Source organism: Eptatretus burgeri, chromosome 4 (assembly GCF_056783735.1).
Source record: "Eptatretus burgeri isolate ZD-2024b chromosome 4, Ebu_testis_v1, whole genome shotgun sequence".
NCBI lineage: Eukaryota > Metazoa > Chordata > Myxini > Myxiniformes > Myxinidae > Eptatretus > Eptatretus burgeri.
In genome coordinates this window covers 8,769,842-8,795,104 of record NC_140964.1, presented here as the reverse complement: position 1 = coordinate 8,795,104, position 25,263 = coordinate 8,769,842, and the positions used below count along the sequence as shown (strand labels likewise).

General features: G+C 49.8%; 1 protein-coding gene across 9 annotated transcripts in view; it reads right to left on the bottom strand.

Annotated features, from left to right (window-relative positions):
* CFAP251 (cilia and flagella associated protein 251) overlaps positions 1-25,263 on the bottom strand; it is a 115,284-nt gene that overhangs the window by 75,364 nt on the left and 14,657 nt on the right. For 5 of the 9 annotated variants that reach the window (XM_085876822.1, XM_085876821.1, XM_085876820.1 and 2 more), the window contains exons 2-3: positions 17,799-17,996; positions 11,688-11,844 (exon numbers count right to left, since the gene is read on the bottom strand). In XM_085876822.1, the coding sequence (XP_085732948.1) occupies positions 11,688-11,844; positions 17,799-17,929 (288 nt within the window). In that variant the 5' untranslated portion in view covers positions 17,930-17,996. Of the gene's footprint in view, positions 1-11,687; positions 12,641-17,798; positions 17,997-25,263 lie in introns of those variants that run through there. The other 4 variants (XM_085876825.1, XM_085876826.1, XM_085876827.1 and 1 more) reach the window with 4 other exon arrangements.

Sequence of the window (25,263 nt, the reverse complement as noted above, 5' to 3'; positions counted from 1 at the left end):
CTGGACTCCCATGCCACCCATTCCCCTCCCTCCTCCCACCTTTCCCTCCCTCCTCCCACCCCTTGTGCTCCCTCCTCTCACCTCTTCTCCTGCCCTCCTCCCACCCCAACCCCTCTGTCTGGACTCCCACCTCACCCATTTCCCTCCCTCCTTCCACAAAAATACCCGGCATTGCCTGGGATCTAATATACATCTGTCAGACTACCACAATTAAGCACATCGCACCCGGCATTGCCCGGCAATTTAGACACAAATAGTTTATCTATCAAGCAGCAAAATATTGAACAGAAATAACAAAATTGAACATGTTATTGTAATGCTTTTGGGGAGACAATATTGAATGTTTTTTCCTCTAAGGGCGAGAACATGTAAATTGTTTGGTATTCCAACTCTAGAACAGCCCACATATAGTTGACCAAGTGAAAAAGATATTCAAAATCTGTTTTGTTGTCAGACAATCAGAATGCACTCTCTAAACAACTACTCCACATTTTCAACTACAAGTATATGGATGAAAATCACTTGTTTTTTTTTAATTTTCGCAACGGAAATTCTTCAAAGAGTAAATGAATTTAAATATTATCACAATAAAATGCTATACATAGAAGTCAGGTTGTCTTCTCTTTTCCTGTGAAGCACAAGGTTGCAAGTAGCATCATTGACTGAGGATGTGGCAGTGATGCTGATGCAGTGCCCTTGTAGGTTAGAGCAGTAATTTGGAATTTGGCCATGATGGCAGGGGCAGGGATAGCTCCCCTTTGTGAAGGACACCGTGAAGGGATCTTTATTTCCACCAACTAATTCTGGCAGATGCAACGCCCAGTTTAATGTCCACCTTGATTGATTGAATATATTGTTGTGGTTGAGGAAATTCGCAAACCACCATTCAGGTCCCGTAGGTGAGATATCTCTGCAAGTACATGTGTAGTCAGCCCCAAACCCGTTGCTTAGAGGGAATAAATGTGATTCATTCGGGCTGCGACCCTTTAAGATAGCCGTTTTTCTGTTCTATCTTTATTTTGAACCAACCACGTCTCAACCGCCATCACACAACAACCACCAACCGCAATGCCGCTTCACAACAACAACAACGCCAACAGCCACGACCTTTACCTTCACAACTCGCTCTCGCAATCATCGCATCACCACCATTCCAAGCGTCACCGTGGCCAGGGACCGCCACTTTAGACCCTCCACCACCTTCACCTCTCCTCCTTCTACCGCCATTCCCGCACCGCTTGTGGGCGCCGAGCGTCAGGCTGTCCTGGCCTCGTGCGGGACACGAGCCGAGCCTCGGGTGCAAAAAGCGGCCTTTCCGAGGGGAAGTCGGATCAGGAATGATACACGCCCACTTCCGATCCCTCCAATCATTAAGCGCGGGGCGATTTGGCCCCGCCTCCAGGCGCGTCGGAGTAGAATCGATATATGCAAATTCGAGGATCAGGGGAGGTTCACGCCCACTTTTCCTCGGTCCAATGGGCGAGCGTGGCTCCGCCCCAGAGCTCATCCTGATCCGGAAATTTGCATATGGGTTCTCCTGCCGTACTATAAAGCGCCGAGCGCGGGGCGAATTCAGTTAGTTTTGGGTCGGAAACAGTTGGAGAGGTGTGGCGGCGGCGGAGTGTGGCAGCAGCAGTCAAGACGGGTCTGAAGGAGAGTTGGAGTCTGTCGGGGTTCGGAGTCTGTCGGGGAGCTGCAGAGAGGGGAAGCCAGGAGCGCGGTCGAGGTCGCAGTGGAGTGGCTCGTCGCGGGACCCAAGCAAGCCAGCTATCCTCTTTCCCCAGAGCATCAACAATTCCCCCCTGTTTTTCCCCCCCCGCGCTGAGATAGTGCGGAAAGGGGGACCCGTTCCCACCCCATTCCAAGCAGTGCCAACGAAACCCGCGGAGGAGCGTGGAGTCGGGGCACCGCCGCCATATTTGCGGCTCATCACAAGACGGGTAGGCTCTACCCGGTCTCGGCCCACAGCCCCGTCTGTCCCCTTGTATTTGAGGGTGGCCCCTTTCTTTTGCTTTTGAGTATATGTGTTGTCGGCGCCGTCTGTAAAGTAAAACTGTGTAAGTGTTGCCGTGTGCTCGCGTAGTCGGTAGTAGATCTGCATTGTTGTGTTTCTTTTGTTACATTTGCTTTTGGTGCATAATTGCAATTGTATATGTGTGCTATCCGTGTGCCGCGGAACAAATGTGCCTCATGTTGAACTGTTTTTCCCGTTTCGCTTCGTCTTTTCTTTCATTGAATCTCCATCTAACTTCACGTAAAGGGTTGGTAGTGGGCTAAATACGCCCGATAATTAATCGGAACCGTTGAGGTTGACGATAACACCACTCGGTTATCCCGATAGTACGGAACGGGTCGCTTCAAGTGGCCCGTGTCCGAAGTCGACCTGCGGCGAGGTGCGATCGCCCGGTCTACCCTCCGTGTGGGTACTTAGGTCGGTCGAATTTGGCGAACAACCCTATCCCACGCGGGGGGCCGATTGGCACGATCATGGTGAGGCCGAAAGGCCCACCCGTGACTAGTTCCCGGCGTTAGTCCGAGAGGGTCACGACGGAATTGTCCGTCCGGTGGGCGACGTGCCGCGATTCGAGTTACGTGGCCGCTCGCACGCCGGCGGGCGCGAATTCGCAACACTGGCGTCAGGTCGTGGGACACAAACTCATCCCCCTCCTCGCGGCACTGGTGTCGGAGAGCGGGAAAACGGGCTCTCCTGTCCCCAGCTAAATTCACGGGAATCGGTCCAGGGGTGAGAGGAGCGACCCCCGATTCCCTCCAAATTACGAGCGATTCAAATTAACCCTTTACGAGAAATAAGATGGCGTCTCAAGGCGAGCGGGAGCCGGGGGTATTAGAAATGGATTTAGAATGTGTAGAATCCATGGTCCAGGATGAAATCCCCGTGCAGGAAATGTTGGTTGTACAGGACGAACTCGCCCAACTGAACCCAGAGCCCGAAATAGGTGCGGCGGCGGCCGCGGTGTATGACACCTCCCTCCCCCTCTCCGCCAAAACCCCCCGATCCTTGCCGAATCGGCTCAGCTGAGTGCACCCGCCATGGCCCAGCTATGCGCCATGCTGGCGGCAATGACAGAAAAGATGGATACAAACACAAATGAAATGAAAAACGAAATAAAAAGGCATGAACAAGCAAATGAACGAAGTGAAAACGAAAATGGATACAAACACAAACGAAATGAAGGCGAATATGGAAACAAACGCACTCAAAATGAAGGAAGAAATGAAAGAAATGCGGGGTGAGACGCAGAACATGTGCCGAAGCCTGCAGGCGGGCATGAAGGCCGTAACCGCGGAGCTCAAAATGGCGACTCCACATGTGGGAGCGAACGAGCAGGGAGGGAGTGCAACGGCTGTCGGGCCCGCGGTGGAGGCGGGTCAGGAGAAAATAATTCGGGGGACGTGTTGGGCGAGAAGAGTGACGGTGACCGAGAGGGAAAAACTAATTGGGGTGACGGAGACGTGCACGAGGGAGATAACAAGGGAAGAGACGGAAATAATAGTTGAGACAAGGGAGATAACGGAAGAGACAGAAATAATAGAGACACGGGAGATGGGAACGATAGAGGACAGACTACACGATGAAGACGGGGTTAGAGACGCGCACACACACACACACACACACACACACACACACACACACACACACACACACACACACACACACACACACACACACAGAGGTAGTGGAGGATAATGGGGTGAGCTCGCGGAACGTGTAGGGACCCGGTGCGAGCAGCTGGATAGCCTCCTTCAGGAACGAGGGGAGGGAGTATGCCCCCTTGAGGTGAGTCACGACCAGGTGGGTTCGGTCGTGCTTTGCGAGGTTGAGGGGACGGGTGCTGTGGACAGGTGCACGCCGAGCTTGGGGGGTATAGAGGCCCCGGAGACCCTTGTGGGGACACGAATCCCCAGTGTGGTTGTCCCGGTGTGTGTGGTGCAGGGTGTGAGTGCGCCCCCGTGTGTGAGTGCGCCCCCGTGTGTGAGTGGTGTGGTGGCAAGTGTGCCGAAGGGCGTGCTCCCCAGCACGCCGTGTGTGGATGAGACGCCGCGAGTGAGTGGAGCCACGTGTGCGAGGGAGGTGGCATGCGTGAGTGAACGGCCGAGTGCAAGGGAGACCGTGTGTGTGAGAGAGCGGTATGTGAGGGAGATGTCGGTCGGCATGCGTGAGCATGCAGCCGCGTCTCCCAGTGCGAATGTAATGGAGTGGAGTGTGAGCGTCGTGACACGCAGGTGTGCGTGGGTCGAATGGCGATGACGACGGCGACAGAGGGACAAAAGCCGGATGGCGGCTGTAGTTGGATTGGAAACCGCGCCGGGTTCACCCAGCAGCGAGCGCGAGGTCCGTGCCGTGCAACGTACGAGGCCCCCACGTGCTCGCTTGCGGAAGTGAAGTCCCGGTCCGGAAACAAGCGCGGTGAATGTTGCCGATCCCGCGACGGACAAAGTTTAGGCAGGATTATGGATTTGGACCGGATGGGTTCTCCATGCGGGCGGGTGTGTTAGGCTCCAACGGGCAGAGCACATGTGTTCGCGTAGGGAACCCCTCGAGACATGAGGCTTGTGTTTTTTTATGCGCCGGGTGACGTCATGGCTGCGTGCATGGTTGGAATCCGGCAGGAGGGTGAATCCCTGCCGGATGGTACCGTCCAAGTGGGACGAGGGATGCGAACGGCTGCCATGACGTCACGCCAAAGGTGCGCGGCTGTGAATTGCCGCGCTGGTGCGCAGGTTGTGAGTTTCCGCGCTGGTGCTGCGCGATGAAAAAAAAAAAAGCAAGCCTCACTTTCGGGTGAACAGGATTCCCGGGCAAGGGGTGGAAGACCCCCTTACCTGGGCACAGGATGACACTAGTAAGGGGGAAGGGTTAGCTTAGCTAGACCGGCTCCATAGGGCAGGGGTAAGTCCTCATGGGGCCCGTGGAATGGATTAGTTAGAGGGATTGTAGTCAGATTTAGGTTGGGAAAGTTATTTTAGAGATTTGGAGACAGTGACAGACTTGTGAATGTGTAGAGGGGACGTAGTTTAGCTACGTAGTGTTAAATGGAATGTGCTACTAGTATAAGGGACGACGTGGGAGCACGAGTTAGTTAGGGGAGGTAGTTAGAAGGATGGCAGAATTCAGCGGTGTGTGTGTTGAAGAGTTGGTGAGTTGAGTGGAAATATGTGCTTGGTGAGTGAGTGAGGCCAGCGGGTCTGTATGTATGGAGCGAATGTGGAATACATGGTGCGATGAGTGATTGGGGGGAGGAGTGACTCCCGCCCAATGGACCCCCGGGGTCAGTGTAGAGTGAGTTAGCTGGGTTAGTTAAATTGACAAAATGGAGGTCGTTTTGTTGTTGGTGGGAATGTGGGCTCGATACCCATTTGGAGGGGTGCAGGAGCCCTGTTGACGGGCTGGGAGTGTGGCTGCAAAAGGTGAGTATCGCTGAGTGGGTACCCCGGGCACCAGGCTAGCCGGCCGTGGTAGGCCAAGGGCCCATGGGGGGCCGGGATGGCATAGTGGGCACGGGTGCGTCCGCTTGGTGCGGGGGGCCCGGGGCGCAGTTAGCCGCGTGGGCAGTGTTGTGGGCACGGGTGACCCTCGGAAAGGGGCCCGGGAAGCCAGCCTGCCACGTGTGCGTTTCAGGGGAGGTGCCATGGGGGGCACTCCCCGGTGTTTAGGGAGCTGGTAGGCTCGGAGGCAGTGTAGTGCCCGGGGGTGCCATCGTAGGGGAATCGGCAGAGGGTCGTGCCTGCCAAGGGGAGCCACGCGTCCCAGCCATGAGACCGTGTGAGGGCACGGAAAGAAAATTGTGGGGCGAAGCCCGAAATTGTGAGGACACCAACACAGGCGACGGGAATCTGGGTTGTTAGAACCAATAGTTTAAGCGCGAGGTGCTTGTTGAAAGCCTCGGGGTAGTTTAAAGTTAAATGGTTAGGGTAGATTAGGAAGTGTACCCCTCCGCACCATCCATCCCTTCGCTCTCGTTGTGGGCCGCTGGACCCACTTTGGGTTTAGATCGCTGAAGTCTGGGGAGGCCATCTTGAGGCTTCGTTGGGCCTCGACACAGGACGCCAGCTCTCCCTTATTCCCCTCCGGGAAGGGAACGTTGGGGTTGGGAGTAGGCCAGGTGACAGGATAGGTTAGCCGAACAAGGACGATAAAGGGGGTTAGGGGACGATTTATAGTGGGGAAGTAAAAATAAAAACAACAAAAAAAAATAAAAATAAGTTGGGGCTAAATTGGGGTTTGACAAATTAAGGGGGTGGGTATGGACAGTGACAGGCAAAGGCGATAGGTTGGGAGGGAGACCGTAGGGTAGGTCCGAGCCCGCCTTCCGAGTGGCCAGCACCACTGCACTCCCTCCACTGCAAGGCAAAGGCCGGCCCACTTCATCGGCAGCTGTTTTGCTGCGAGGCCTGTATCGGCCTGATTGTCTGCAGCTGTTTTCTGCAAGGCCTGTGCCGGCCAGTTCATCTGCCGCTGTGTTTGCCTGCAATGGCCTTGTTCTGCAGGCTGTGGTTGCCTGCTCACCTTTGCCATGCCATGCCCACTGCCCCTGTTCACCAGCCCCCGTTCAATTTTGCTTCGCCCCCCCCCTGTTCATTGCCATGTGCGCCAGGATCAGAAAGCAACAGTTTGCAAGCTGCGAGAACTGCCCTGTTGGCAGCTACAACACGGGCCTGCAGTGGCGGCCCGTGCACCGTGTTTGCGTCCATCCATTCATCCATCCATCCATCCATCCGTTGTGTTGATTGCGTGTGCCACTTGAGCTGGCACGGAGACTGTGTTTGTGCAGCCCATGCACCGTTGTGGTTCACTGGGTTCATTTTCAAAAGGGAAGGCCTTGGAATGCGTGTGAGCAGCCGGCCACGTTCCCTGTCACCTGCATTGCTTGAGCCAGAGACTGCATGCGAGCAGCCTGGCTCCCTGCGAACTGCTTTCTTTTTGCAGAGTCCATTGATCCTGGGCCATGGTTTAGTGTAAAATTTGTAAGTTAAGGTTAAGATGTACTGTAAATATGAGTGCGCCCCCAGCATGTATGTCTTAGCGCCGGCAATTTTATTTAAGTTGTCCGTGTGAGTGGGTTTGTTTAGTTAGTTACTCAGCCCTCAGGTTATTTATTTTGGGAACACGAATACCATGAATGTCGCACTCAGGGATCCGTAGGTAAAACGTACTAGGGAAGAACTACACATGATGGCACACGAAAATTTGACGACTCGGGACGAGTCTGTAAAAAGGGGAGGGGGTAGTGTTGTGGTTGAGGAAATTCGCAAACCACCATTCAGGTCCTGTAGGTGAGATATGTCTGTAAGTACATGTGTAGTTAGCCCAAACCCGTTGTTTAGAGGGAATAAATGTGATTCATTCGGGCTGCGACCCTTTAAGATCGCCGTTTTTCTGTTCTATCTTTATTTTGAACCAACCACGTCTCAACCGCCATCACACAACAACCACCAACCGCAACTTCGCTTCACAACAACAACGCCAACAGCCATGACCTTTACCTTCACAACTCGCTCTCGCAATCATCGCATCACCACCATTCCAAGCGTCACCGTGGCCAGGGACCGCGACTTTAGACCCTCCACCACCTTCACCTCTCCTTCTGCGGCCATTCCCGCGCCGCTTGTGAACGCCGAGCGTCAGGCTGTCCTGGCCTCGTACAGGGCGCACGCTGAGCCGCGGGTACAAAGAGCGGCCTTTCCGAGGGGAAGTCGGATCAGGAATGATACACGCCCACTTCTGTTCCGTCCTATCAGCGAGCATGGGGCGATTTGGCCCCGTCTCCAGGCGCGTCGGAGTAGAATCGATATATGCAAATTCGAGGATCAGGGGAGGTTCACGCCCACTTTTCCTCGGTCCAATGGGCGCGCGTGGCTCCGCCCCCGAGCTCATCCTGATCCGGAAATTTGCATATGGGTTCTCCTGCCATACTATAAAGCGCCGAGCGCGGGGCGAATTCAGTTAGTTTTGGGTCGGAAGCAGTTGGAGGCAGTCGCAGTTTTGGGCTCGGGCGAGTTGGATAGGTGTGGCGGCGGCGAAGTGTGGCAGCGGCAGAGAGTTTTGGGTCGGAAGCAGTTGGAGGCAGTCGCAGTTTTGGGCTCGGGCGAGTTGGAGAGGTGTGGCGGCGGCGGAGTGTGGCAGCAGCAGTCAAGACGGGTCTGGAGGAGAGTTGGAGTCTGTCGGGGTTCAGAGTCTGTCGGGGAGCTGCAGAGAGGGGAAGCCGGGAGCGCGGTCGAGGTCGCAGTGGAGTCGCTCGTCGCGGGACCCAAGCAAGCCAGCTATCCTCTTTCCCCAGAGCATCAACAATTCCCCCCTGTTTTTCCCCCCCGCGCTGAGATAGTGCGGAAAGGGGGCCCCGTTCCCACCCCATTCCAAGCAGTGCCAACGAAACCCGCGGAGGAGCGCGGAGTCGGGGCACCGCCGCCATATTTGCGGCTCATCACAAGACGGGTAGGCTCTACCCGGTCTCGGCCCACAGCCCCGTCTGTCCCCTTGTATTTGAGGGTGGCCCCTTTCTTTTGCTTTTGAGTATATGTGTTGTCGGCGCAGTCTGTAAAGTAAAACTGTGTAAGTGTTGCCGTGTGCTCGCGTAGTCGGTAGTAGATCTGCATTGTTGTGTTTCTTTTGTTACATTTGCTTTTGGTGCATAATTGTTGTAATTGTATATGTGTGCTATCCGTGTGCCGCGGAACAAATGTGCCTCATGTTGAACTGTTTTTCCCGTTTCGCTTCGTCTTTTCTTTAATTGAATCTCCATCTTACTTCACGTAAAGGGTTGGTGGTGGGCTAAATACGCCCGATAATTAATCGGAACCGTCGAGGTTGACGATAACACCGCTCGGTTATCCCGATAGTACGGAACGGGTCGCTTAAAGTGGCCCGTGTCCGAAGTCGACCTGCGGCGAGGTGCGATCGCCCGGTCTACCCTCCGTGTGGGTACTTAGGTCGGTCGAATTTGGCGAACAACCCTATCCCACGCGGGGGGCCGATTGGCACGATCATGGTGAGGCCGAAAGGCCCACCCGTGACTAGTTCCCGGCGTTAGTCCGAGAGGGTCACGACGGAATTGTCCGTCCGGTGGGCGACGTGCCGCGATTCGAGTTACGTGGCCGCTCGCACGCCGGCGGGCGCGAATTCGCAACAATATTATTGTAATGCTTTTTTATTACCTAACCCTGCCTGAGAAACACCAGGATGACAGTTTATCGCTGGGTTGAGATTCAAACATAGGAAAGACAGCTTAAAGTGAGTGTGAATACCTCTCAACCATCCTGCTGTGGAGTGGAGTTGCCTTACTTTGTAGCCACTGAAAGCAGTTTTCAATTCTCACTTGGACTCCTCGTTCACTTTACTCATTCTAATCCTCTAATTTATTTTGCTTTCGAAATTCCGGGGATTTCCCCATGGAGAACTGAGCCCTGGTCGCCACACCCACTGCTCGTGCTGTGGGAGCTTTCACCTGCTTTAAGTTTTTTTTCGTTGCACTTAATAAAGTTATACTTTGGGCGTTTTCGTTAATCTTTTCTTCACTCAATATAATTGTCGGAACAGTAGAAAAAGTTAAGGTTAATGCTTTGGCAATATCACATGTTCTTATGTAAATATGGAGAAGATCGAAGCCTTCTTTAAATACTAACAGCCTTCCTTAAATAAATATGCTTAGTTATAAGAATCAGCGATTTATTAACATTTTCAGATTTCACTCCAGATTTCAAACCCTTATTTAGTCCACGAGATCCGATCCTCAAATCCGAAATCACATTTCAATTATATACTTTAATTAGTTCATGAGAATAGATCATGTTTCCAAGGCAAGGCATTTTTAGTTGGTTAAATCAAAATGACAGCAAAGTCGAATGTGAGGTGAAGTTGCGCTGACCAAGGATAAACCTTTCATGAAGGTAAGCCATTAATTATATTCAAAAGCAGTGTGTAAATTAACCCAAACAACCAGTTTTCATTCTTGCACTCCCTTGAAGTTCCCTCAGGATGCATGCAAAGTATGGGGATGTTAGGTTTCATGGTTTTGGAGTTATGCAGGAGACACACACACACACACACACACACACACACACACACACACACACACACACACACACACACACACACACACACACACACACACACACACATACACACACACACACATTTATTATTATTATGGATAGACTGGTTGGGCATGTTTGCAGAGTGCAAGCAGATACTGGGGTGCATCCTATATGCAGACATAAAAATAGAAGCTTTCTATATTTATGAAGTGGTTTGTGAAAGAGCTTTTTTTGATGAAGTGAATTGTGGTTGCATTCTGCAAGCAGCTCAATAAGTTAAGTGAATATAGCATTAGCGATAAGAATGAGCTCTTTATTTCACAGCTGTAAGCTATGTAAATGCCTGGTGTTAGCTTTGCAGTTGTGGTGGCTGGCTTTTGACCTTAGAGTCCTGAGTCCAAGCCCCTGTTTTTTCTACCATTGAATTAACACCAGGTGGGGTTGACTCACCCTGTCATCCTTCCAAGGTTGGTGAAATGAGTACCAGTGTACTGGGTTAATAACGATTTGGGGTAACCTGCATCAGAGTGGCGACCCGTCCAGGACTGTACTCCTTGCCAATGAAACTGCTTCAGTATCCCAATGCACCTTTATGGCACGAAAGGAATGGTATTATTATTATTAAGCTATGTGATATAAAAATTTGAAAAGAACCATTGTTTACATTCTAATGGGTTTCGAGGCAATGCCAAGAGAGGACTTTATGATTCTAAGTGGAGGAATTGGAACTTATAAACCGAAGTGGAAAACAAACATTGATTGTCATAGTCTTATAGCTGCTCCCATGTTGTACATCATTAACATCAGAACCAATTAGAGTTATCAACATGTGATGTTAGCATACTCTCTTTGTGGTACAATACGATGAGTGAATCTAGATTAGTAATGATTTTGTAATAAGCTGCTACAGAGATAGTGGTTCCATGAAACGGAAGACCAAGAAGAGACCTGAAGAAGTAAAGAGCAAAGATGGAGTCATCAGGAGGAACCTGGATAGGCTTCAGGTTTCAGCCACTACTCCACTGTCCTCAAACCCATCCAGGCACATCAAACCCTCCGTGAAACAGGAGCAAAGCTCCGCTGGCTGACTTTGGTTTATGGATATTTAGGCAGTTTTGTGATTTCTCCTGGAATCTTAGCATCGAGTTACATCAGTATGCCAAATTTCAACTTTCGAGCCCACCGAGAAAATACTAAACATTTATATGAGTGAGCGAGTCAGTCAGTGGTTAGAAAGAGTTTTATATAGTGCAACATATAGTGCAATACATGTTTAAATATATTTTTAGACCCATTAAGAGGTCCAAAAGTTTATAATCAAGACATTGAGGGAACGTAATTTGTTTATGATTAAGTTGTATTATGACTATTTGACGATGTAACTATTTGAATAAAGTCCTTTTTGACTATTTGGTTCTGCGTTTTGTGGATAGAGGTGTGAAAATGAGGGGATATCAATTGGGGGTGTCCCAGAACACACATTTTCACCCTACTCACATGATTATTATGTTATTATTATTGCAGTCCAGCCTGAAGCTTTGAACACTCACAGGTACACACTCCTGAGTGAACATAAACCAATTATATTAGATCATATTTCTGCAGCTCGGCTGCCAATTATCATAGGTCCTTACCAAGGGACAATCAAGCACTTGTTCCTTGTTCTCATAACCCTTGCCATCTTGAATCGATTCCTCAAGGCGCTGTCTTTCTGGTCTCAGTTGTTCATCACTCTGGGACAGCTCACTGGCATAATGATCTGGTACAATGAGGCACTGTACAGCCTCCCATCTGTTTATAAAAAACAAAATCAGGAAGGAAAGAAGAATTCAGACCTCAAAACGACAGGTGAATGGGTCGTGGGTCCATGGAAGGATATGTATGCTCTCTGAAGTCACGATTCCAGTTGCTTCCTCAATGAGAGATTATGCAAGGCAGGAGAGTGAGTGACACATTCGTCAGTGACCATGTGCATGGAATAAGTGCTGTTCGTGTAAAGATGAACAACAAGGTTCAGTACGTTGTCCTTGCTCTTCCATGAGCCTCGCTCCTGTAAAGAAAAAACAAGTGAGAAATAACCACACTGCAACACAACCTGCAACGCAAAAAAAACAAACCCGGACAGTGTATAGTCAGCAGAGGCCAACAGGCCTATTGTGTTCGGTTCACCAGAAAACCAAGATGGTGGCCATATCATTTTATCTTGGTGCCATGGTGGGTGGAGTCAAGCGACAGGTGTGGGTGTGGTCTGGCAGCTGTCCGACCAATGGGTGGACATTTCAAAAATCAACTCCCAACAAGAACCACAACAACAATAACAGCAACAGCAAGGTGAATCTCTTGTCAACCTGCAACATGTTGCAGGTTAAAAATAACAAAATGCCAAAAAGCTGTCACTCTTCATCTCAGAATGCCAGCCTCTTTAGAGCGCCCCTTGAACCCACATCATTTATTTGCCAAATTGCCCATCCTCTGTGAAAAGATGAGTTCCAGTTTGTCATTGCTATGTTTATCATGAGTTAATGTCTGTGGGAATCCTGTAGTTGTGATGGCACAAGCAAGATGGACCAAAGGGTCATTCCGTGCCAACTCACCGAAGGGTCCCCAGGTCACCTCCTCAGATTTTGCTGGAAAAAATTCTTAAATGTAGATCTATATGGCTCTACCCACCATGCAAAAGATCAAAGAAGAATTTGATCATGATGTAGGCAAATACTGTCTTCTGAACTGAAAGTAATTCCTCATCTCCATGAAATCAATTCTTGTGACTTCTTTTCCAAAGCAGCAACTTGTTTTAGCCCAACCTTCCTTGTATAATAGGTCTTGTGACACTCCTGGTTCAATTTGGTTCCAACAGTGCATCTACTTGTCAAACTTGTGCCACTGGGCCCAGGTTTTTCTGCATTCATTTCTTTTGTTTCCTCCTCTCCTTTGTTCTCCAAACAGACAAACAAACAGACAGGTTGACTGTGCTGCTCCTAGTGTTGTGACAGACCATTACTCCATCTAGTGGTGTATATCATAACTAATGACTTCAAATAGAGAACTGTAGGACATGTTTTTTTAAAATTAAAACCCAAGCATATGTTTGGATTATCATTACAATAATTTATTTTTGAATAAAAAATGTACTTATAATTATTAATTTATGAGAAGAATAATCTAAGTTGTTACATAACCTCAGTTAATGCCCCCTGCATATTCACCATTTTTGGTCAAAGTGGCATTTTCAACTTCCTACAGATAGAAACATATGCATTTATCAAGCATTCTGATAACAGATCCTTAAATTTCATATGCCAGTTTATAAATATCTGCAGTATCACTTTGATAGTGTTCAGTTTCAGATTTATAAGCTCATGAGTCATGAATATGAAAAAAAGTGAATAATTATAAAAAATGTGCATGTAAAAAAAAATTTATTTTAATATGAAGCCATGGGCGTTAGATAAAATTATTCAGTCAGTAGACACATCTTATATGAGGCAATCTTGAGAAAAAAAAATTAAGATCCTAAACCCCTAGCCACATGGTCAAACCAGGGGACAAAGGTCAGGTCAGGTATGGGAGCATGTGCCAGAACAGCGCGTCGCTGCGTCCACTTTCCGCCGGTACTCCAGAGGCCTCCGTCTGGCCATCCCCCAGGCAGATGCCAGGCCCATCCCCATCTCCTTGAGATGATGGTCAACCTGCTGCAACCATGAGGCACGTGGTCGGCCCACTGGCCTCCTCCACTCATGAGACTCCCTCGCTGAGAGAATCTGGTGAGCAGGATCAGCGTCAGGAAAACGAGCCACATGTCCATACAGCCGAAACTGACGCTCACGGACTATGCAGGTAACAAATCTCATCCGAGTCTCTCTCAGCAACAGCTCGTTGGACACAAAATCTGACCAGCGATAGCCAAGGATTCTCCGAAGCCACCTGGTACCAAAGGAATTAAGTCTCCGTCTCAGATCCTTGGTCAGAGTCCAAGTCTCGCACCCATAGAGCAAGACTGGAAGTACCAAGGACCTGAAGACTCGGACTTTCGTCCTCCCGCACAGGTACCGGCAGCGCCACACCCCATGATCCAGTGAATCCATGACTCCCCAGGCCCGACCCAGACGTCTATTGACCTCTGACTCGCAGCCAGCAGAGACATGAATATCACTGCCAAGGTAAGTGAATCTCTCCACGACCTCAACATCCTCACCACGAACAGACACAGACAGGACAGCAGCATCCAAGATGTCACCGAAAGTCTGGATCTTAGTTTTGACCCAAGAAACCCGTAATCCCAGCGGCTCCGACTACTCATTCAGCACCCCGAGGGCCCCCAAAAGGATGTCTAAAGTCTTCGCTAAGATGACTGCATCATCTGCAAAATCAAGGTCCGAGATCTTGACATTCCCAAACGATGCACCGCAACTTGATCTCTCCGACATCCTCCCTAAAATCCAGTCCATACAAGTGCTGAAAAGTGTGGGGGCAAGTACACATCCCTGACGAACTCCAGTAACAACTGGAAATAAGTCAGAGATGGTACCACCACACTTCACAGCACTCTCAGTACCAGAGTAGAGTTCAGGCATCAGATCGATCAGTTTTGGTGGCACCCCACGAAGACCAAGAATCCTCCAGAGGACATCCCGATTCACTGAATCGAACGCTTTACAGAGATCAACATAGGCTGCAAGCAGCTCCTGCCGAAACTCTCGTCTGCGTTCGGTGAGGACACGAAGGGCAAGGATACGGTCAATCGTTGACCTCTTTGGTGTAAAGCCTGACTGCTCTGGACGCTGGTGCTCAAGCAGATGGTGATGAACCCTATCAAGAATTATCCGAGCAAAGACCTTGCCCGGCACTGAGAGCAGCGTCACCCCTCGGTAGTTGTTGCAGTCTTGGCGATCACCCTTCCCTTTCCAGAGAGGGACAACAAGGCCCCTCTTCCAGTCAGTTGGGATGATGCCTGTGTTCCAGGCAGAGCGCTCAAAGTAACCGGCCCAGTGGGCCTTCACTTCAGACTCATCTGTCAAGAGCCTACCACTCTCTGCTCGAACTGCAGTGCTCCGAGGGATGGGCTTGGATGAACGTAATGCGCGAATTCCCCTGTAAGCGGGACGAGAATCACCTGTCCACAGGTGATGCTCTACCCCCTCACAGATTCCTCGCACATAGGCCTCCTTGTCCACCCTCAGTGCACGTACAGTTTTATGCCTCAGCTCCCTGAACAGGTCAGCTCTGCCATTCAGTCTGGCCCTGCGACTCTGGTCAATGGTATCCACTGTCCCTTGAGAGACAAAATTCTTCTTTGCCCTGCGGTGAGCTCCAAGACATCCACCGGCAACATCAAGGACGGTGGTCTTGAAGGCGCTCCACAACTCTTCAGGACCCCCCAAAGCACCCAGACCCCCCAAGTGTCCACTCAGCCTGTTCGCAAACTCCTCAGCTACTCTTTCATCCCTGAGCTTGACAACATCCAGCCTAGGCTGGGATGGTACCATTCTCCAGGATTTAAGGTGCAGCTTTAGAGTTGCTACAACAAGCTTGTGGTCAGTATTGAGGAACTGAGCACTCCGGTCGACCCTGCAGTTCTGGATCATCCTCCAACGACCGTCAATGAGGACATGGTCAATCTCCTTTGCCACACCGCCAGCGTTGGAATACAAAGTCCAGCGATGAGCTTGTGGGCGCTGAAACCATGAACCAGCCACCCTAAGTCCATGACTTCTTGCAATTCTGGTTCATAGTTCCTGACCCATGGGGACCAACACACACCTCATAACCATCCCTATCAGTTCCAGTCGATGCATTGAAATCCCCCAAGACTAGAAGTGTATCTCGTCTGGGGCACTGATCAACCACAGACTCGAGTGTGGCGTAGAATGCATCCTTCACGGTGAGATCACTCGCCTCAGTCGGAGCATAAACAGAGACCAGGGAAATGACACCTAAGGAGTGACGAATCCTTAATCTCATAATACGCTCGTTGACCGGTGTTACCTCAATTATCATTGGGGTCAGCTTATTGGACACAGCTACAGCAACTCCTTGGGTATGGTAACCATCACAGCGACCAGACCAATAGTAGGTGTAACCACCCACCATTATCTCGCCGCAATCCGGTCTCCGGAACCTCAGAGAGAGCTGCAATCCCGATGTCCAAACGCTTGAGCTCAGATGATAACAGAGACAGGTGATCATCCTCTCTTAGGGATAGGACATTCCAGGCACCCACCCGAAGGGACCGCCTCAGGTTAACCCAAGGAGACCGCCGTCTGGTGGACGACACCTCAGCTTTGGATATGGACACCCAGCAGGATTAAAAACAAAACCTGTCAAAGGGCGGAGGAGCTCCTTGTGAGCCAACGGCCATCCATATCTAGTGCCCAACTGTGTCTGCAGACGTCCTCCTGCAGTTGGGTTACTTCTTATTAGGAGGTTGGTGGCAGGATTTGCACTCCGGCCACCGTAAAACCCTTCATTCAGCAAAACGCAAAAATGCAAAAAAATCTGAAAACCCACTCCGTGGGAGTACCTCCTGTGCAGCTTCCCTTGCAGGGCAGCTCACCGGATGACGGGATTGGGGCAAAGCCTTCGGGACCCCCAATCTTTGATGATAGGAGGGAAACCACGGGGTAACATCCCTGGGTCAGATTGCGGGAGAGTGTGTCGGAGTGGTGCTGAGGTGTCGTCCACCAGGGAACAAAATTGGTCCATTTTAGAGCCCTCGGAGGCAAGGGCTTATGGTAAAACTTTTATAATTCATCACCTAACTGTATTATCCCAACAAAAATGTATCTATGGATAAATAATGACCCTATAATCACTGTGTTATGAGGAAAGAATTCTCAGTTGTTCCATATTTTCAGGAGGGCTCCTATAGTTTCACCTTATTTTAGCTCGTTTTGGCCCAAAAGCCATTTTTAGCTTCCTATAGAGTGAGAAATATGCATCCCAGAGGCTATCTGATGCCATAATTGAAAAATTTGGATGCCAATTAGTAAATATTTGCAATATTAACTTTCTAGAGGAGTCCATTATAAAATTATAAGCCCCTGAAGTTGAAAAAAAATGCGTTTTTCACATTTGCCATTTTGAGGGCCAAATTTCAAAGGTCTCTAGAGATAGATATTTTTTAAACTATGAGGAATTGAAAGCTAATCTTTTGCATGGTGGGTAGAGCCATATAGATCTACATTTAAGAATTTTTTCCAGCAAAATCTGAGGAGGTGACCTGGGGAGGTTTTTGAAATTCAGGTGAGTTGGCACGGAATGACCCCAAAGTACCTTTTTCCATAAGCAATGTTGCTTGTCAAAAAATGTCACACCAAAGGATGAATATGACAAAGAAAAGGCCAAGCACTGGAAAATAAAGAAAGAAAACTTTGCTTCCAACTCAGAGACGGGTTTATAAAATTAGTTGGAATTAGTCATTAGTTGGAAAGAGGGTTGGGATGGGGGTGACAGAAAGATTAAGGGATCGGGTAGGAGAAGGGTGGGAATTGGGGGGATGGGGGAAAGAGTCACCTGAAGTAAGAAGGGTCATGTAGGGAGAGGAAAATATTTTTTTATCGGCCAGTATGATGAAACGCCACCAAAAAAGATTCAAATAATTAAATCCTCATCAGCAGATCACAAATTATCACAACTGAATACAAGATAGACAATGGGGAAAAAAGTAAGGGATGTCATCAGTAAATCAGAAGGTTTAAAAAGATGAGGAGGAAGAGAAGAGAGAAGGAAGGTACAAAGACTTCTACCCTGGGTCGCTTTCCTCCATGTGATCATGGATCTCCAAATTGCTGGCAAATGACTCGCCAAGATCAGGGATCAAAACTTTGTTAGGAATCCTTGTGTCCACACTCGAACCTGAAGAGTGGCTCTCCGCCATGGACTTGTTACAAACCCGTATGCAGCGGAACAGTATCCCACGTTGTCATAGAGATGATCCTCAATTGCTGAAATTGGAAACAATACATTTGTATGTATAATATGTCTTCTTCAGCTTACTTTCACACCAGAAAGATTATAAAGGGTTATATGATAAACTCACAGATAAACTTGCATCATAGAACACTCACAAACAAACTTACATCATATAACCCTCACAGATAAACTTACATTACATAACACTCACAAACAAACTTACATCATAGAACACTCACAGATAAACATACATCATAAAACAGTCACAGATAAACTTACATCATAGAACACTCACAAACAAACTTGCATCATATAACCCTCACAGATAAAGTTACATAATATAACACTCACCAACAAACTTACATCATATAACCCTCACAGATAAATTCACATCCTAGAACCCTCACAAATAAACTTACATAACATAACACTCACAGATAAACTTACATCAGAGAACACTCACAAATAAACTGCATCACATAACACTCACAAATAAACTACATCATATAGCAATCACAAATAAACTTAAATCATATAACACTCATACATAAACTTACATCATATAATACTCACAGATAAACTTACATCATATTGTTGTGGGCTGGGGTTCGGTGGCGATAAACGACCACGAGGTGGAGCAGAAGAGTCGTCTCCCACCGAACACCAGGAATTAAAAGGTCGGCACCCCAGACAACTCCAGAGTCGACGGGCCAGTTTATGGACCGTGATCGCCAATTCTCTGACGGCATGGGGTTGGGTCAATAGCCAAATTTTAAATATACCTAAGTACCCACGTCGTCAAATTAGCGGGGAAGTCACACCCTCGGCCGACTCTGTCCGAACCGTGTCGCAGGTATCGACTCGGATCTGGCCTAACCGAGCAGAGTTACCAGAGCCGCGCCGGTCCCAATGACAACTTACGGCACCAACGGCCTTACTATTTCTGAAGCCCGAACCATGCTCAGCCAACGAAGGAAAACACGAACAATGAACTGTAACATTTAACACGGGGGTTTATTAATAAACAATAATTGGGGAGGGGAGCACGCAAAGAGCAGAGTTATCCGAATAAAAGAAATGCAGGCAATGTACAGTGAGCAAAAAGCACATAAGTTCTACTTAACAGACTGGCCACACACACACACACACACACACACACACACACACACACACACACACACACACACACACACACACACACACACACACACACACACACACACACACACACACGGTGGACACGACCTTTATTTTGGCCCTTCTTCAGGGAGGGAAAGGCGAGCTGAGAACAGGGGCCTCTTCTTGCACCTGTCCGCCTTGTGCAGTCTGGTCGAGCTTGTCCAGTGGTGGAACTCGAACCCGCCGCCAACAACGCAGCACCAAGCACCAGGGACCAGGAACGACGCAACAGACGCCAGCCAGCATGGGAACGGACCAGACGAGACGAGCACCCGCGGGTAGACGAGAACGCTAGCAGGCAAGACAAGGCTTCTTCTCTTTCTCCTTCTTCCTTCACGACGGGGCGAACCTTTTCTTCTCGATGGCTCGCCACCTACACTTATCCTTCCCCTCCACCACGGGTCAAGGGAACCGCTCTGAGGGACTTGCCTCCGGATTGGAAGAGGGGCGATCATCCCATCTGACTGGGCGGGGCCGCCCCTGAGGTTGTCAGCCTCCTGATTGGACGAGGCGTCTCGGGGGGTGTGTCGAGACGTCTTGGAGGACCGCCCCCCCCCGAAGAGGCTCCGTCATAGCTTTCGGCACGCTGGCATCCCATTGGCTGGGGTGCGCGTGCGATGCTCGCCCTTCGCTCATTGGCTGGAGGAAATGTTCCATGCCCTTCCTCGGAGCGGAGCCTCCATCTGAGGCGATGGAGGCTCCACCCACGCCTTCAGCCAAAAACACGTGGGCAATGGCGACCGGGTTGAGGGAGGGACGGTGCCGTTGTTGTTGTTGTTTGTGTTGGAGTAGATGTATAAAACCTGACTATAAAATAACTCACAGTGCACACATGAAATTCCTATTAGACAGAGGGGATGGATTCTAACTATAAACACATACTTATCGAAATAACTAGGCTTAAGGACTGCTGTCTGTCTGTGTGCAAATGGCTTCCAGATTCGCAACAATTTAACACTTACAGAAAAAGTAACATCATAGAACCCTCACAAATAAAGTAACATCGTAGAACACTCACAGATAAACTTACATCATCGAACACTCACAGATAAACTTACATCATAGAACACTCACAGATAAACTTACATCACAGAACACTCACAGATAAACATACATCATCAAACAATCACAGATAAACTGACATCATAGAACACTCACAGATAAACTTACATCACAGAACACTCACAGATAAACTTACATCATATAACTCTCACAGATAAACATACATCATCGAACACTCACAGATAAACATACATCATAGAACACTCACAGATAAACATACATCATCGAACACTCACAGATAAACTTACATCAGAGAACACTCACAACATATAACTCTCACAGATAAACTTACATCAGAGAACACTCACAAATAAAGTTACATCATATAACTCTCACAGATAAACTTACATCAGAGAACACTCACAAATGTACATAGAGGGAACGTAATTTGTTTATGATGAAGTTGTGTTATGACTATTTGATGATGTAAAGGTAAACTTACAGGAAAGGTAAAGTAAAATAAACTTACAGTAATGGTAAAGGCAAGCTCGACCAGACACTCACAAATAAACTTACATCATAGAACACTCACAGATAAACTTACATCATATAACACTCACAGGTAAACTTACATCATATAACACTCACAGGTTAACTTAGATAATATATACCCTCACAGATAAACGTACGTAATATTGTTACGCATTTGGAAGCCTTGTGCACACAGACAGTCAGCAGCCCCCACAGTTTCAATAAGTATGTGAATAGTTAGAATCCATCCCCTGTGTCGAAAGGGAATTTCATGTGTGCGCTGCGGATTAATTTTTTAGTTAGGTTTTTATCAACGACAACAACAACAACAGCAGACCGTCTCCTCGCTCCACCTCACCATTACGCACGTGGCCTAAGGTGAGGAGGTAGGCGGAGCTCCAATCGCCTCAGCTCCGACTCCGCCCCAGAAAGGTGGGAGTTGCCCCGCCTACCGTGGGCCTGTCCAATGAGGGACGGCCAGCGAATCGCGCGATTCAACCGTCCAATCAGGAGGCGAGTGGCGAGGAAAGAAATCCCTCCCACCTCAAAAGAGGCTGAGTGTTCGGCGCATTCTGTCTGGTGGTTTGGTCTGCCTCGCCTGGTGTTGCCTGATCAGGGGAGCTTTTTCGGGCTTGATTGTCGGTCGCCTCGTCATCTCTCGCCTCGTCCGCCTTCGTGCTGGCTGGCGTCCGTCACTCTTTCCCTTGTCCCTGGTGCTTGGTGCTGCGTTGTGGCAGTGGGTTCGAGTCCCGCCACCGGACAAGCTCGACCAGACCGCACGAGGCAGGCAGGTGCAAGTGTAGGCTCTTGCCCTCAGCTCGCCTTCCCTCTGAGCTGAAAGGCCAAATAAAGGTCCATTTCGTGTGTGTGTGTGTGTGTGTGTGTGTGTGTGTGTGTGTGTGTGTGTGTGTGTGTGTGTGTGTGTGTGTGTGTGTGTGTGTGTGTGTGTGTGTGTGTGTGTGTGTGTGTGTGTGTGTGTGTGTGTGTGGCGCCGTCCTGTAAGTAGAAACTGTTTAAGTGCCTTTTACATTGTAAATTGCATTTCTAATGGTCGTGATAACTCTGCTCTCTGTGCTCCCCTGCCCCATTATAAATTAACCTCCTCAATTGTTCAATGTACAAGCTCGTTGTCTGTCACTTTCTTTCATTGGTTTAGCATGGTGCGTATTGAGAATTAGGGAGGCCGTGTGCCGTAAGTTGTCATTGGGACCGGCGCGGCTCTGGTAACTCCTGCTCGGTATGCCGGACCCAAGTCGGTACATGCGACGCGGTTCGGACAGAGTCGGCCGAATGTGTGGTTTCCCCGGTAGCTCGACGGCATGAGTACTTAGGTAAATTGGAATTAGACAAGTGGACCTTGCCTCACGCCGTCGAAATATTGGCGACCACGGTCCGCTAAGGGACCCGTGACCTTTGGAGTTATCCAAGGGTTACGACCTTTCAATTCCGGTCTTTGGTGGGAGACGGCCCGACTGCTCCGTCTGGCGGTCGTCCTCGCCACCGAACCCGGCCCACAACAAATTGGTGATCAGGAATGCGATTTGGCCTCTCCGCCTCCATAGAGAAATTCACGGGAGTCGGATCAGGGGTACAGTACGGAGCAAACCCCCCCCCCCGCCCCGTTCCCTCCAAATTGCGAGCGTTTAATTATTCTGAATACGCACCATGGCGAGCCAAGATGAGCTGGCTCAGGTGGGTTTATAAGTAAGTTTAGAGGAAGCGATGGCCCAGGACGAAACCCCCATGCAAGAACTTTCCCCGCAGCCAAACCCAGAAGGGGTATTGGGAGTGGCAGGGACAGCATATGACACACCCCCCTCCATCAAATTCCCCCCCCCGAGATCCCTGCCGGTTCCGAACATCATCATGGCGGATCGGCTGCGCCGAGTCCACTTGACATGGGCCAGTTGATGGCAATGCTGGCAGGAATGGAAAGCCGAATGAGGGGTGATGCGCAACGAATGAACGACAAAATGGATGAGATGAGGGGTGATATGCAAACACTGAGGGGAGATATGCGAACACAGCGAGGGGAAATGCAGAGTATGGGGTTGAACCTGCAGGCGAGTATGAAGGAGGTGGAAGGCATAATGGTGGCACCACGTGGCGGAGCGACCGAAACGAGGGGGAGTGCAAAATGTGTTCGGCCCGCAATGGAGACGGGTGAGGTCAGGAGGACGAGCGACGTCATGACAATTAGGGGGTAAATTAATAAACTCTGACATGAGGGGACGACGGAAAAATTAAAGGAGGTGACAGACGCAGAAAATAAAAGAGACGAAAAGCCAGGAACTAACGGAAATAATAAACGAGGTGACGGAGACGCAGATCATCAAAAGAGGGGGACGAATTGCATGAAACTAAACGGGAAACGAACACACACAGGTCGAGATAGGAGGGGACAATGGGGTTGAGCATGGGGAATGTTTCATGACCCGGTGCGAGCATCATGTTAATCTCCCTCAGGAACAGAGGGAGAGGATAAGCTCCCTCGAAGTGGACTGCGACCAGGTAAGTCCGGTCGGGCCGTGCGAGGTTGAGCGGGTGCATGATGTGAACGGGTACATGCAGAGTTTGGGGGGGGGGCAGAGGCCTCGGGACCCCTTGTCGTAACACGAATCCCCAATGTGATTGTCCCGGAGTGCGTGTCAAGGTGTGTGAATGGTGCGAGTAACATGGCGTGCGTAAGTGCGTGTATGGAAATGGACGACGGACGGATCCAGACGGGAAACACAAGTAGTGGAGCTATTTCGGTAACCGCGCCGGTCCCGCGAGACGCCGCGTACGAGGCCCGTTCGGCATTTTCCGAACGGCCCTCGCGCGCGTGTCTGCGTGGAGGGAATCCGGTGCGGAAACGTTCCGCGTTTAGGACAAGACGACCTCGTGGACGGTTAAAATGTAGGCGAGTGTCGGATGAATTTGGAACACGCGGGTTCCCATGTGGGTGCATGTGCGGGGCATCACGTGCTGCATGCCACGTGTTCTGTTCGCGGAACGCACGGAGCGGGTCCACGGGACGATAGGCTTGGTGTGTGAGTGACGTCACCAGGGATCTCGTGGCACGAAGGCCGGGTAAACAGCGCACGTTGTCCCGCGTGGGGAATCCGCCGAAAGCGAGCACTTGTTGCAATTATCAGGGCGACGACAAGGCCCCAGGTATCATCTGACGGAAGGGACGAACGAGCGAGTCGTAAACCGCCGCCCTGGCGATGCAAAGAAGGCTCGTGGGGCCTTGCCCCGAGTACACGGCCCCGGCCAGGATGTGGTAAACATCCTGCCCGGGCAAAGGAGTACAAGTTAGTGGGAAAGGTTTAGCATTAGTTAGACCGGCCTCATGGGGCATGAGTAGTTCCTCATGGGGCCCGTGGAACAGTTAGTGGGAATTTAGGTTAGATTTAGAAATGGATTTGGAGAGATGGACGAACATGGAATGTGATTGGGGACGTAGCTTAGCAGTCGAGTTAAAAGGAACGTGCACTAGTTTAAGGGATGACGAGGGGCACGAGCTAGTTAGTGGGGACGTGGCTAGCAGTGCGAGTTAATTGGAAAAAAAATGTGTTCAATGAGTGAATGTGGGACAGCAGGCCCAAGTGTGAATGGAGTGAATGTGGAATGCATGGTGCAAATGAATGATTGGGGGGAGGAGTGAATCCCACCCAAGGGAACCCGGGGTCAGTGTAATGTTAGTTAAATTTACCAAAAGGAGGTCGTTCTGGTGTTCGTGGTGTACGAAGGCACAATACCTTTTGGAGGGGTGCAAGAGTTCAATGACCGGCTGGGAGCGTGGCTGTGGAAAGATGAGTATTGAGTAGAGGGCACCCCGGGCACAGAAGTAGTTGGCCAGAGTAGGCCATGGGTCCAAGGGACCGGGATAGTGTACTGGGCATGGGTGGCCCGTCGGAAACGGGACCCGTAGCACCGAGATGCCACGTGGGCATATACGGCGGAGTAGCCGGGAAGGGCACTCCCCACGTTCATTGGGAGCAGGTAGGCTCGGAGACAGCCTCAGGGCCCGGGGGTGCCATGGTTTGAGTCCGGCAGACGGAAGTCCCTGCCAGTTGAGCCACGCTGCCCAGTCACAAAAATGTGCAAGGGCACGAGAGAAAATTTGCGGGCAGGGCCCAAATTGATAATGGACACCAACACAGGTGACGGGAATCATGGTTTCTAGAAGCAATAATTTAAAGTGACAGGCATTAGAAATGGATTTGGAGACATGGACGGACATGGAATGTGATTGGGGACGTAGCTTAGCAGTCGAGTTAAAAGGAACGTGCACTAGTTTAAGGGATGACGAGGATGGATTAAGCCCCGGGGATAGATTAAAGTTTAATGAATGTTAGGATAGATACGAAATGTACCCCTTCGCACCATCCATCCCTTCGCTCTCTGTAGGCCGCTGGACTCACTTTGGGAAGATTGCTGAACACTGTGGAGGCTATTCTGAGGCTTTGTTGGGCCTCGAGGCAGGACACTAGTCTCCCTAATTCCCCTCCAAAAAGGATCTTAGGGGTTGGGAGTAGACGGACAGGATAGGTTAGCCGGACAAAAACAGTAAGGAGGTTAGGGACAAGCAATTATAAAGAA